Source organism: Corythoichthys intestinalis, chromosome 10 (assembly GCF_030265065.1).
Source record: "Corythoichthys intestinalis isolate RoL2023-P3 chromosome 10, ASM3026506v1, whole genome shotgun sequence".
NCBI lineage: Eukaryota > Metazoa > Chordata > Actinopteri > Syngnathiformes > Syngnathidae > Corythoichthys > Corythoichthys intestinalis.
Window position 1 is genome coordinate 34,665,737 of NC_080404.1, and position 13,011 is coordinate 34,678,747.

General features: G+C 40.4%; 1 protein-coding gene across 4 annotated transcripts in view; it reads right to left on the reverse strand.

Annotated features, from left to right (window-relative positions):
* The window catches only part of itsn1 (intersectin 1 (SH3 domain protein)), a 121,574-nt gene that overhangs the window by 106,727 nt on the left and 1,836 nt on the right, over positions 1 to 13,011 (reverse strand). For all 4 annotated transcript variants that reach the window (XM_057847365.1, XM_057847363.1, XM_057847367.1 and 1 more), the window contains exons 2-6: positions 4,037 to 4,094; positions 3,768 to 3,860; positions 3,552 to 3,615; positions 1,083 to 1,243; positions 811 to 1,005 (exon numbers count right to left, since the gene is read on the reverse strand). In XM_057847365.1, coding sequence (XP_057703348.1) covers positions 811 to 1,005; positions 1,083 to 1,243; positions 3,552 to 3,615; positions 3,768 to 3,860; positions 4,037 to 4,064 — 541 coding nt within the window. In that variant the 5' untranslated portion in view covers positions 4,065 to 4,094. The remainder of the gene's footprint in view (positions 1 to 810; positions 1,006 to 1,082; positions 1,244 to 3,551; positions 3,616 to 3,767; positions 3,861 to 4,036; positions 4,095 to 13,011) is intronic.

The following is a 13,011-nucleotide window of genomic DNA, read 5'->3' on the forward strand; positions in this document are numbered from 1 at the left end:
ATACTGCAGGTCTTAATGCACAATTCCGATTTTTTTTCATATCAGTTTTTTTTTGGCATGTCCATTCAGACTGCCTTTGTCCATTGAGCCCATTCAAGTATTATGCATGCGTACTAATTAGTAGTCCGACACGCGATGAGCATCAAAATAACTAACTACACATGCTGGCTGTATGTCATTCCAGGGTGATCATATTTTGATTTCCACAAAAAAAAAGGACACAAATAAATGACATTAATAATCCCAGTTTAGTCTTATATTCAAAGTTTAAATATATATTGATGGAACGCATGCACACACTGTGCGTGCATGATGCACACACCTAAGCCTTATGTGTTCGTCAGTTTGCCCCGACTCAGCCATGTAACCAATACTGAAATATTGTTCATTTGGCGTACAGAAAGAAAATCGAGCATTATCAGGCTCATCCTTTTCTTCATTTATTTTCTATGACTATGATCAAGCCCGCGTCCTGCGTAAAAGCCGAGTTCAAGCTAGGTGCTAACAGCAATGCACGGCTACATTGCTGACGTCCTACCTTCCGCTCTTGCTCTTTGCTGACGTAATTGCTGCATGAATTCCGATTTCGGAGACTTGACAGTTCAGACTAGCGCCACATTATAGAAAAATGAGGTCCAGGTCGGATTTGAAATGGTCCACTTCAATGCGACTTGTCCCATTCAGACCGTCAAGTAAATGCCTCACTCGAGTCGGAAAACACGAAAAAATCGGATTCGTGCATTAAGACCTACAGTCTAAACCTAGCCTTAGTGACCTGTAATCACTGGAATACTTTAGTAAATATATTACCTGGGTGGGAGAAGGTTGAGATGGGTTGCATCATGCCCGTGGTAGGAGCTCCGTTAGCCATGGGCGGTGGTAGTGGAGGAGGCACAGCCGAGACTAAAGGTGGGGAAACGCCGACGGGTAGAGGAGGGAGTGGTAGAGGGGGTACACCTGGCAGAGCAGTGCCAATGGGTCCCATGGGGGGCATAGGGGGCATGCCTGGAGAATGGAAAACAGACGTACAGCTTAGTGACTAGATCTTTGATTTGTAATTTACATGCACATGGAAGCCTTACCAAAGCCAGCCTGTGGGGGTAAAGATAGCGGCAGTTGTTTCATACTGGGGGGTAATGCAGGAGGAAGGGGGTGACCCTGGAGTTTAAGCTTTATGAGCTTCATGGCGATGGAGAATTCGTGGATGTCCATTCGGCCATCGCTGTTCATGTCGGCCAGAGCCCTGCAAGCATAAAAAAGCACTCCTTTACTATAATTTGACACAAAGCGAGTGCTTTTTTTCATTATCTTGGTATTTTTATTTATGAAAATTGTCAACAAGAGAAGGGTTTCTTTAGTGGTGGACAAAGTAAAACAGTAGAAGAGCTTTGCAGAGAAATTACCTAACTTTACTCAAAATTATACATGTTTTACACCTTATTTTCTTATGAAATGAGAAAACCCTCAATATACAGTGTATCACAAAAGGGAGTACACCCCTCGCATTTCTGCAGATATTTAAGTATATCTTTTCATGGGACAACACTGACAAAATGACACTTTGACACAATGAAAAGTAGTCTGTGTGCAGCTTATACAATAGAGTTATTGTATTTTCCCCTCAAAATAACTCAAAATATAGCCATTAATATCTAAATCCCTGGCAACAAAAGTGAGTACACCGCATGAGAACTACGTACATCCCTAAATGTCCAAATTGAGTACAGCTTGTCATTTTCCCTCCAAAATGTCATGTGACTCGTTACAGGGGTGCTGTCAGCTTTGCTGCAGAGATTGAAGAGGTGGGGGGTCAGCCTGTTAGTGCTCAGACCATACGCCGAACTCTACATCAAATTGGTGTGTGGGGCTGGCACCCCAGGAGGAAGCCTGTTCTGAAGACGGTACACAAAAAAGCCCGCAAACAGTTTGCTGAAGACATGTCAACAAAGCACATGGATTACTGGAACCATGTCCTATGGTCTGATGAGACAAAGATTAATTTGCTTGGTTCCGATGGTCTCAAGCATGTGTGGCGGTGGCCAGGTGAGGAGTACAAAGATAAGTGGGTCATGCCTACAGTCAAGCATGATGGTGGGAATGACCCCTCCCACCTCTTCAATCTCTGCAGCAATGCTGACAGCACTCCTGTAACGAGTCATATGACATTTTGGAGGGAAAATGACAAGCAGTACTCAATTTGGACATTTAGGGATGTACGTAATTCCCATGCGGTGTACTCACTTTTGTTGCCAGGGGTTTAGATATTAATGGCTATATTTTGAGTTATTTTGAGGGGAAAATAAATTAACTATTATATAAGCTGCACACAGACTACTTTTCATAGTATCAAAGTATTTGTTCAGTGTTGTCCCATGAAAAGATATACTTAAATATCTGCAGAAATGCGAGGGTTGTACTCACTTTTGTGATACATTGTATATACTGCACACACACACGCCCCCCCCACACACACATACCGTAATTTCCCGAATATAAGGCGCACCCGTGTATAATGCGCACCCCAAATTTACTTGTAAAATCTAGGGGAAATTATTGTACCCGTTTATAACGCGCACCCTAATTTTAGAAGAAAACAGAGCTTGTGTACAGATACAGAGATGTCATTTTACTGACTGGTGAAACACAGCACAAGCATAGCACATTGGTAGTTCAAAACATTACCGTAAACTGACAATATTTACGGTAATAATATGATTTGACAACTTCTCCAACTTACCAGAATCTAGGAGAAAACAAAACAGATGTGACTTTTCTTTTAAAGGCTGCTGTATAACTTGCTCGTTTCCTCATGATGAATAAATGTTTCTTCCATGGATTGATACGGTAAAATGAAAGTGAGAACGTAAGTCGGAAATCCGTGGGAGCTCATAGCTGTCAACACGACAGTAACAAAAGGAACTATTGTTATTTGGGTTTGAGTTTCCCGAGGGACCGATATAGTTGACGGACACAGGAAGTGTGTGTCCTTGCATTTGTTATGGTCCGAATTGCGGAGCTGCAATAAACGTCGACTCAAATGAGTTCAAGAAACTAAATTCTGTGCTTTATGAAGAGTGAAAAAAGCAGAATTTAACACAGACGAAATCATTCGGCCGATTAGAGTGAAGTATTACCGAAACAAAACGGTGACGTCACGTACCGTAATGGTCGGCAACGGGTCGCCGCATACGTTTCTTCAACACAACGTGGCTGTGTCAATGAAAAAAAATCGGTTTATATATATATGTAATACATATATATTTCTGTCTCCATCCATGTACCCGTTTATAATGCGCACCATGAGTTTACAAGTTGATTTTGGGGAAAAAAAGTGCGCGTTATATTCGGGAAATTACGGTATATATATTTCATACAACTGCGTCTTACTCAGGCTTTAGTGACCATTCCGACCACACCAAGAAATTTGACACACTGTCATTTCTGGGAAATCTTGTCACGTTGCTGATAACGTCCGACCGATTATATGTTGCAATTATGAACATAGCGGTGAGTGACTCAAAAGTTTCGCTAGGATTTGTGAGCTGACTCACCAGATTTGTGCCAGAATAGGCGGTGGCAGTCCGGACTGCAGGAAGAAGTTCCTGGCCTGCTCCCCTGACAACGTCAGCACACACACATACACAAGCGCGCACGCACACAGAGGAAGTGAGCACAAAGGAGCACACATCATCGCACAATAGACGACCTTGAAAATGATGTGGAATTTAATGCATGAGGCCCCAGGAAAATAAGAGGGCAACAATTACCTGTGATGTAACCCCCCGCTGTGGGAGAGAGGCTGTGAAACTGCTGGTCATGTTTGGCCCGCTCATCCACAGATATCAAGAACACGTCCGAACCTGGGAACCCCCCCAAACATACATATGGGTGGAAAGAAAAATGTGGAGGCAAGACGCAGGGGGACAGGGGAGAAAGGGGAAGGTATGACGAGAATGCATTAGTCATGAGTTTCATTTCCTGTGGAGTAAATTTCTTTGGAAGGACCTCAAGATGACAGGCTGTTGCATTTACTGACCCGTGAATGCAGTGGGGAACTGTGCCATGGTTCACTCAGTCTTTTTCACAAACACAACCTGTAAAAATAAAGAAAATGATTTAGAGCAGCTTTTTACTGGCCGATAAACTTATCTGCACATCATTGCATTTATATACCTCCAGCTTTGGGTTTATTTACAAATTGAGGCATGAGATCATTGTTATGATCAGGGTCCATGCAGTCCAATTTCATGACAACACGATGCAACATCAATTTGCTGATATTACAAAAGTTTGGATGTTTTTGACTATTTTGTTGCTGAAACATTTCAAATATTTGAATGTAAAGCTTTCTTTTGCACAAAACGTCAAATCTGTAAGATGATCGATGTTTTGCGTTTTCATTCATTTGATTGCACTGTTACTTAATCAGTCACTGTAATGTTCTAATATGATGTATTGTTACAGACTTATGCAGTAGTGACGGGATCTGTCGTTCACTTGAGTAAACGAATCCATTCCGGTTCGTTCAGTAAAACGATTCGTTCAAACGAATCGTTCAACGAATCGTTCGCCCCCCTCATCTCCCTCCCCACCCAAATGAATCGTTCGGTTAGTGAACGGGAAGTGACGTTGCCGAACGAATCACCAAAGACCGCTTCGCAGTATAACTGAACGGGAAGTGACATTGCTTGGTCCCTCCCTCTCTTGCACATTGACCACTCGTCGTAGTTTCAGAAATGAGTGACAGGCGATATCATTCTGCTCTCAGAGACAGCCTCGTCTCTCTCCCGCTGCTGCAAAAGCGAGGGAGAACTTCCGCGTCGTCTGTCCTAGTTCTATGGGCTCAAAGTCATGGCTCGTGCTTGCATTTCGAATTAGGACACGGTTAAACATTTTCCTTTTGAGGGGGAAGTCGGGGTTTGGGGTCGGGGGCGCACGGACTTTCTTTAGCATGATCTTGCTCACATATACAATGCTGCTGCTAACAGCCAACGCGGCATGCCTGCTGTCACGAAAATAAAAATAAATCGAAAGTTTAATTTCTAATTATGGAACGGCCAACACATCATATTAACCTCTCGCTCTGTTGTATTTTTGTTTTTTATTATTAAGATGATCGTTTTGAATTTTTGCACTGGTATTAATAAATAAAATAATCCGGTCAGCTCCCATGTCGTCCCCGCATCTCAGATCGTCAAATGCTGACGAGAAATAATTGTTTGCTTTATGATTTCGCCTTTCTACTCTCATTAGTCTGTTAAGAAAAATGTAGACATATTGCGACATCTCCCGTGTCCGCGCGCTTTGTTTTTGGGGCGCTTGAGTAGCACATGATGGACGGATTGACATAATTTGTCAAACCAACCGACACCCTCTGACACGGGAAAAAAAAAAAAAAAAAACACTCGGAAAAAATTGACATGTATATACAGTTTCATTGCAAATCAGTATTATGGTGATCATACTAAAAAAAAATTTTTTTCTGTGCACATATGAGGTACATATCGCTGCCATGAAGCCTCCATATAGTGACAGTTCTCTGCCCGCTTCACTGCCGTCACGCGACCGCAGCTCAGGTTTTGCTTGCCTCGTAGCTACGCGTGTTTTAAATTACTGTAAATTTGATAGTATATCGTCATAGGCACAGTCCCGAGTCTGTTGAGAAAAGTAGAACACTAAACCATGCTCGCTAGATTTGTGTGGTGTTTTTGTCTTTTTGAGCAGCATTTGATAGGCTCCACGTTAACAAATATGTGACAAAGTCGTTTCCTTTCATTTTATGACTCGTTCACCGCATAGTCATTACTGGAAAGTCAAGTTAGCAGCAAGCTAGGTCAGGAACCGGAGGACCGAATCACTGAACGGGAAGTGACAAAACTCAGTCTTTCCCCCCTGCCTGCACGCTGGCTGCTTATTGGCCACACGTGGAAATGAGTGACATACGCCATGATTCTGTTTCCGCTCCCTCCCCTGCCCGCGATGAGGCTGGCGTCTGATTGGTCGTGTGCGATGTCAGAAGACGCTGCCGCTTGCTCAACGCCCTCCCACGCAGCGAACAAGCGCCACCAACTTCATAGAACGAATCAGTGCAGATGGTGATTAGTTCGGTCTCGTTCACCCAAACAATTCGTTCAAAAAGAACGAATCGTTCGCGACCGATACAACACTATTATGCAGTACATGTAAATACATCCAGGTCAATAGGCCACATACTCCCACATAGTATGTGGCCTACTTATTGTCCTATAAAGTGAAGGAAGGCTGGCAGCCGATGACTTAAAAATCAATTGTGAGAAACTAAACACGAGTTGAAGTCATACAGACTAGCCTAAAATAACCTAAATCCTTTTTATACATAATAAAAATCTGTTGTACGCTAGTTGTCTGAAGTCATTCACCATAATAAATAAGTACTCCCACATTCAAATGAATTGAAACTGCAGTCTACGCCTTAGCTAGTCAATAACATAACCTTGTGCATGCATGCATGTGGCATAACTCTCGCACGACTAGGTACGTTAATCAGATCCAGATCTTGCAACGCCCACTCTGCCCCCCTAAAACAAGCCCACTCGGGCCAGCAGACACTGTAAAAACTTCAACCTCACTTTCTTCAATTTGAATGCAAGTGCCTTGCCGGTCAAAAAAAAAAAAACAGTTAAACACTAAAATTCCCAAAATGTCAAGAACATCAATGCGATTGCTGTGTCTATAGCCTATGGAGGTGTGCGTTACTGGGCCACAGTCTTTATTGTCGGAGCTGGAGAACAAAGTAACCAGCTTAAGTGGGTCAGAGGGACAAAGCATACGCACACACTCACATACGATTACAGTTGAGAGAGTAAGCTGCAGTGAAGCTGTTGGATAGCTACAGCAGAAGATTTCTCTTGTAGGGCTTGCAAGTGAATATTCAAATTGTGGCAGTGGTGGAAAGTTGGAAACATAGTAACATCTACACAAAGTAGGGATCACTGTCGGGTGAAATATAGGATTATACAACGGACAACAACCCCAATTCCAATGAAGTTGGGATGTTGTGATAAACAAAAATTAAAACATAATACAATGATTTGCAAATCATATTCAACCAAAATCTGACTGAATAAAGACAGGATGCTTAATGTTCAAAATAAACCGAAAACCGAACCTAAACTACTGTTACTAGTAGAAGTGGGAATTTTTGGGCACCTAACGATTCGATTACGATTCAGAGGCTCCGATTCAATTATAAATCGATTATTGATGCACCACAACCCCCCCGCTTTTAATCCTCTAAGGCTAAACAAACAACTATTTCAGTATCAAGTTAACCGTTAAAAACAGTAAAGAAAATACTCAAGTCCCCATTCTGTATCGGCAGCTTTAAACTACATTCAATTAATTTAATGTTGTGAATCAACTGTTAAAGTTGTTAAAATTGTTCCCGTTATTCCATAATTTCCCTTCTGTCTACTTCAAACGTGAAAGTTTTAAAACTGTTTCATCATTTAAAGATAGATTCAAGACAAGATTTTGCTGTTTTTTTGTTTTGGTTTTTTTTTGGATAAAAAGTCATTAGGTTCGCTACAGCAGAGCCTTCTAGAGAAGTCTACTGCTTTAATATGGCGCCTGTTTACTAGCGCGGGAGTCTAGTCATTTGGTCTGTCATTTCACATTTAGTTCTTGGTATATGATCTAACACGGCCGTCGTCTGTCATTCCAAATCTAGTTCTAGATATATGTCATATCTACCATAGCCGTATGTTGCCGTATGTTTGTAGCAACCAGCAACTGGGCGCTGTTTGTAGCGGCTGACGGCCGCAGTCAGGTATTACTGTTTTTTTTTTTTTTTTTTTTATCTAGCGGCATGAGTTGAACATGATATTTACTCTCGGTCCGTTCCTCATTGCATCCTGAAGACCGCGCTGACTGTGTTTTATTTCCGCTTTACCTGGTATAATTCAATAACCGGAATTTGGATGTTTGCGAATCGTTCTCGAATCTTCCACGGCCAAATCGCGAATAATCTAAGAATCGGAAATTTCGCACGCCTCTAGTTACTAGTAGGAGTGGGAACCTCTTGTTACCTCACGATACAATACGATTTGTGATACAAAGCTCACGATAACGATGATCTGACGATATGGCGCTTAGAGCTGAGAATCTTTGGGCACCTAACTATTCGATTACGATTCAGAGGCTCCGATTTGATTATAAAACGATTATTGATGCACCCCCCCTCCTTTTTTTTTTTTTTTTTTTTTTTAATGTTTTGTACATTAGTTCCAAAATTGTTCAAAAATCCTCTCAGGCTAAACCAAACTACTATTTCAGTATCAAGTTAACATATAACAGTAAACAAATATACAAAAATAACAGTAAATAAAAAACTCCAGTCCCCATTCTGTATCAGCAGCTTTAAACTACATTCAATTAATTTAATGTTACGAATCAACTGTTACAGTTGTTAAAATTGCTCCCGTTATTCCATAATTTCCCTTCTGTCTACTTTTGTCAAAGTTTTAAAACTATTTCATCATTTAAAGATACATTCAAGAGATTCTGCCGATTCAGGAGTATTTTAGATAAAAGGTTAATTAGGTTCGCTACAACAGAGCCTTCTAGAGAGGTCTACTGCTTTAAGATGGCGGCTGTTTACTTACGCCGGAAAGTCTGTCATTTCGCATCTCTGTTCAATAATACATGTTCTAACACTGACATCATCTGTAATTTTGCTTCTAGTTCTACATATATATGATATCTACTGTAGCCGTATGTTTGTAGCAACTAGCAACAGGGCGTTGTTTGTAGCGGCTGTCAGCCGCAGTCAGGTATGATGGTTTTTTTTTATCTAACGGCATGAGTTGAACATGATAATACTCTTGGTCCGCTCCTCACTGCGTCCCAAAGACCGCGCTGACTGTGTTTTACTTCCGCTTTACCTGGTATAATTCAATAATAGGAATTTGGATATTTGCGAATCGTTCTCGAATCTTCCACGGCCGAATCGCGAATAATCTAAGAATCGGAAATTTCGCACGCCTCTAATGGCGATACAACGATTATCGATACATTGTTGAATATCCAAGAATGATTTCCTGACCAAACAACTAATAAACAGAAAAAACTGTTTCTGCTGCGAATTGGAATGAGTTTATCACTAGTAGACATCCAATCCATTTGAAGTGGGAGGGTGGCAGCGAATGAACGAATCCTCCCACTTCAAACGGATTGAACGTCTATGGCCGTCATTGGCAGCCAATGCCAGGCAATAAGGTAATTTTGGGCCATTTAAGGTCATTTACCTGTTGATTTTAAGTTACATCCTGTTGATTTTGGGGTATTTTATGGGTCAATACTTGTTTATTTTGAGTTACAGAACAGGAAGTGACCTGGGAATCACCCAAATGATGAGGCAGTGACTCAAACTCAACAGGAAATGACTTGTAAATGAACAGCAACTGTCCTGTAAATGCCCCGAAAATCGGACAGAATGACTGCGAATGCTCTGGTTTCGAATGACTGCGTTCCAAGTCTAAATGGATTGGGCGTCGAACACCGTCAATGGCAGCCTTAGAGTTACCTGAGACACTATCATAGTGGAAGATATTGGTAGCAACTTGTTGGTTGTTTTTGTTTGTTTGTTTTTTTAAACATTGACACCTTTTTAAACCGATATCTCGATTCTTGGCAGGAGCATATCGATAACCTTTTGGGATGCAAAGTATCACGATATATCACCATTTCGATATTTTGTCACACCCCAAGTTACTAGTAAATAATTATTAAGTTACAATTTTATGGCTGCAACAATTTCCAAAGAGCTGGGACTGGTGGTTTATAAATAAAAAAACTGAGAAGGTGGAGGAATGCTCATCACACATTTGCAACATCTCACACGTGAACAGGCTCTTTGGGGGCAGGTGAGTGCATAAAAAGAGGTTCCCTGAATTGCTCAATCATTCACAAATAAAGATGGGGTGAGGTTCACCATTTTGTGAACAAGCGCGTGAGAAAGTACAGTAGTCGAAAAGTGTAACACCAGTAATCCTCAACATTCAATTGCAAGGAATTTAGAGATTGTATTATGGTCCATAATATCATTAAAAGGTTCAGAGAATCTGGAGAAATGACTGCATGCAAGCAGCAAGGCCAAAAACCCAAATTGAATGTTTGTGACCTTTGATTCCTCAAGTGGCATTCCGTAAAAAAAAAATAAAAAACATCAATGTGAAAAAGATATCACCAAATGGGCTCAGGAACATTTCAGAAAATCAATATGAGTAAATACAGTCTTTTGGTACATCTCTTATTGCAACGTAAAACTCTTCAATGCAAAGCAAAAGCCATTTATCAACAACTCTCAGAAAGGCCACCTGCTTCTCTGGGCCCGAGTTCGTCTAATATAAACTGATGTAAAGTGCAGTATTTTGTGATCTGAAGATTGCACATTTCAAATTGCTTTTGGAAATAGTGGATGTCGTGTCCTCCGTGCCAAAGAGGAAAAGAACCATCTGGACTGTTATGGACACAAAGTTCAAAAGCCAGCATCTGTGATGTTTGGGTGCATGTTAGAGCCAATGGCATCAGTAAGTTACACACCTGTGAGGGCATCATTGATGTTGAAAGGTACATTCAGGTTTATGGAGAAACATATGCTACCATCCAAGCAATGTCTTTCATTGTATTTCATAGACATTAGAGCTGGGAATCTTTGGGCACCTAACAATTCGATTACGATTCAGAGGCTCCGATTCGATTATAAAACGATTATTGATGCACCCCCCTCCTTTTTTTTTTTTTTTTTTTTTTTTAATGTTTTGTACATTAGTTCCAAAATTGTTCAAAAATCCTCTCAGGCTAAACCAAACTACAATTTCAGTATCAAGTTAACATATAGCAGTAAACAAATATACAAAAATAACATTAAATAAAAAAACTCCAGTCCCCATTCTGTATCAGCAGCTTTAAACCACATTCAATTAATTTAATGTTGTGAATCAACCGTTAAAGTTGTTAAAGTTGCTCCCGTTATTCCATAATTTCCCTTTTGTCTACTTTTGACATGTGAAAGTTTTAAAACTATTTTAAAGATAGATTCAAGTTAATATTTTACCGATTTAGGAGTATTTTAGATAAAAAGTTAATTAGGTTTGCTTGGAAGGTTCGCTACAACAGCCTTGCAGGGAAGTTTACTGCTTTAAGATGGCGGCCGTTTCTAACGCCCACATCTAGCTTTTTGTAGATGTGCTGCTACCGCTACCGAGTCTATATTGCATCTAGTCCTATATAAATGATATCTACCGTAACATTATGTAGCTGTACATGTAGCAGCTTTTAGCAGTCAGGTATGTTGTTGTGTTTTTTTAGCTCGTGGCATGAGTTGAGCTAGAGCCGTGAGTTGAGCGTTGGCATTACCCGAGGGGCCGGGTAATGAGAAGCATGATGTTTAGCTACTCTCGCTGCGTTCCGTCCCGAAGACCGCGCGGCGCGCTGAGTGTGTTGTACTTCCGCTTTACTTGGCATATTTCAGTAATCGGAATTTGGATGTTTGTGAATCGTTCTCGAATCTTCCACGGCCGAATCGCGAATAATCTAAGAATCGGAAATTTTGCACACCTCTAATAGACATCCCTGCTTATTTTAGTAGAACAATCCCAAACCACATTCTGGATGTGTGACAACAGCGGGGCTTTGTAGCAAAAGAGTAAGGGTATTAAACTGGCCTGCTTGCACCCTTGAAAATCTGTGCAAATTATGACGCGTTAAATATGGCAACAGAGACCCCAATCCGTTGAACAGATGCGCAAGTACATTTAGCAAGAATAGGAAAGAATACCACCACTGAAGCTTCAACAAATCATTTTTCAGTTCTTAAACATTTATTGAATCAATGTTATTAAAAGAAAAGGTGATGTAACATAGTGATAAACCTGACCCTGTGCCAACTTTTTTGAAAAGTGTTTCAGCCATAAAAAACAAATTTTATGATTATTTGCTAAAAACTAAATTTATAAATTTGAAGGATAAATATCTAGTCTGTAGTGTATTCAATTAAGAGTAGGTTTCCTCGGTTTGTCACTGTGTTTACAGTGAATACAAAACTAACATTAAAATTTGTAACTACATGAAATAAACTCGTGTGTGTATGTATGTATGTGGACGTATGGATGGATGGGTGTACAACTCAAAATATGTGTGGGATGACAGCACTCCACTGCCTGCATGAATTAGGCTACAGCTCTTGTTTGTACATTATGTGATTATGGAATTGGGATTATTTGCACTAGATTCATGTTTTTGCACAACTTTTCTACACTTTCATTAAATCTACCTAAAAAAAATGTTATTTATGTTATTCAAAGCAAATTGTTCTTTTTCATGATTATTGGGATCAATAACTATGTGTTGACCTGGGCCAGTGGTTTTGGGGCCAGTGAACTTCAAAATCTCTCTTATTTTTTACCCTTGTCAACAATAGTCTGTGTTAACAATGGAAAAACATTCATCAGTGCTTTGGTGACAGCCATATTTCTTTTGTGTGTGTTTAGAGTCAAGAGTTTGTTTTGATGGGATTAGTCTGGATAATTAGAGCATGGGGAGGGAAGCCGGAATGCTGCTATCAAACCTTGTGGCAGATGCCTGTTTAAACCAACGACACACACACACAGGGAACACAACACCGATTAAGGTTTAGACTCATTCTCTGCCCCCTTATTTGCCCCCATGACCCTTCTTAGATGTAAATATTTATTAATCTAAGAACTGCTAATGACACCGATGCCCTGGAAAGTCATATAGCAGGATAAACAGAGAGCAAGCTGTCGTTATTAACAGATCAACAAGGATGACACATTGATTGAAAATGACCAAAAAGTTGAGGTCTAAGAAGAGTTGCAAAAGGAAACCAAGGAGTGTTTTTCTACAGCAAACTTTGTTGTTTGCTTTAATCGGCAAGGTTGTTCCTGGCTTTTTCCTTAAAACAATATCGAGTAAATACTTTAAATTTACACTGCAAAAAGCCATGAAAAC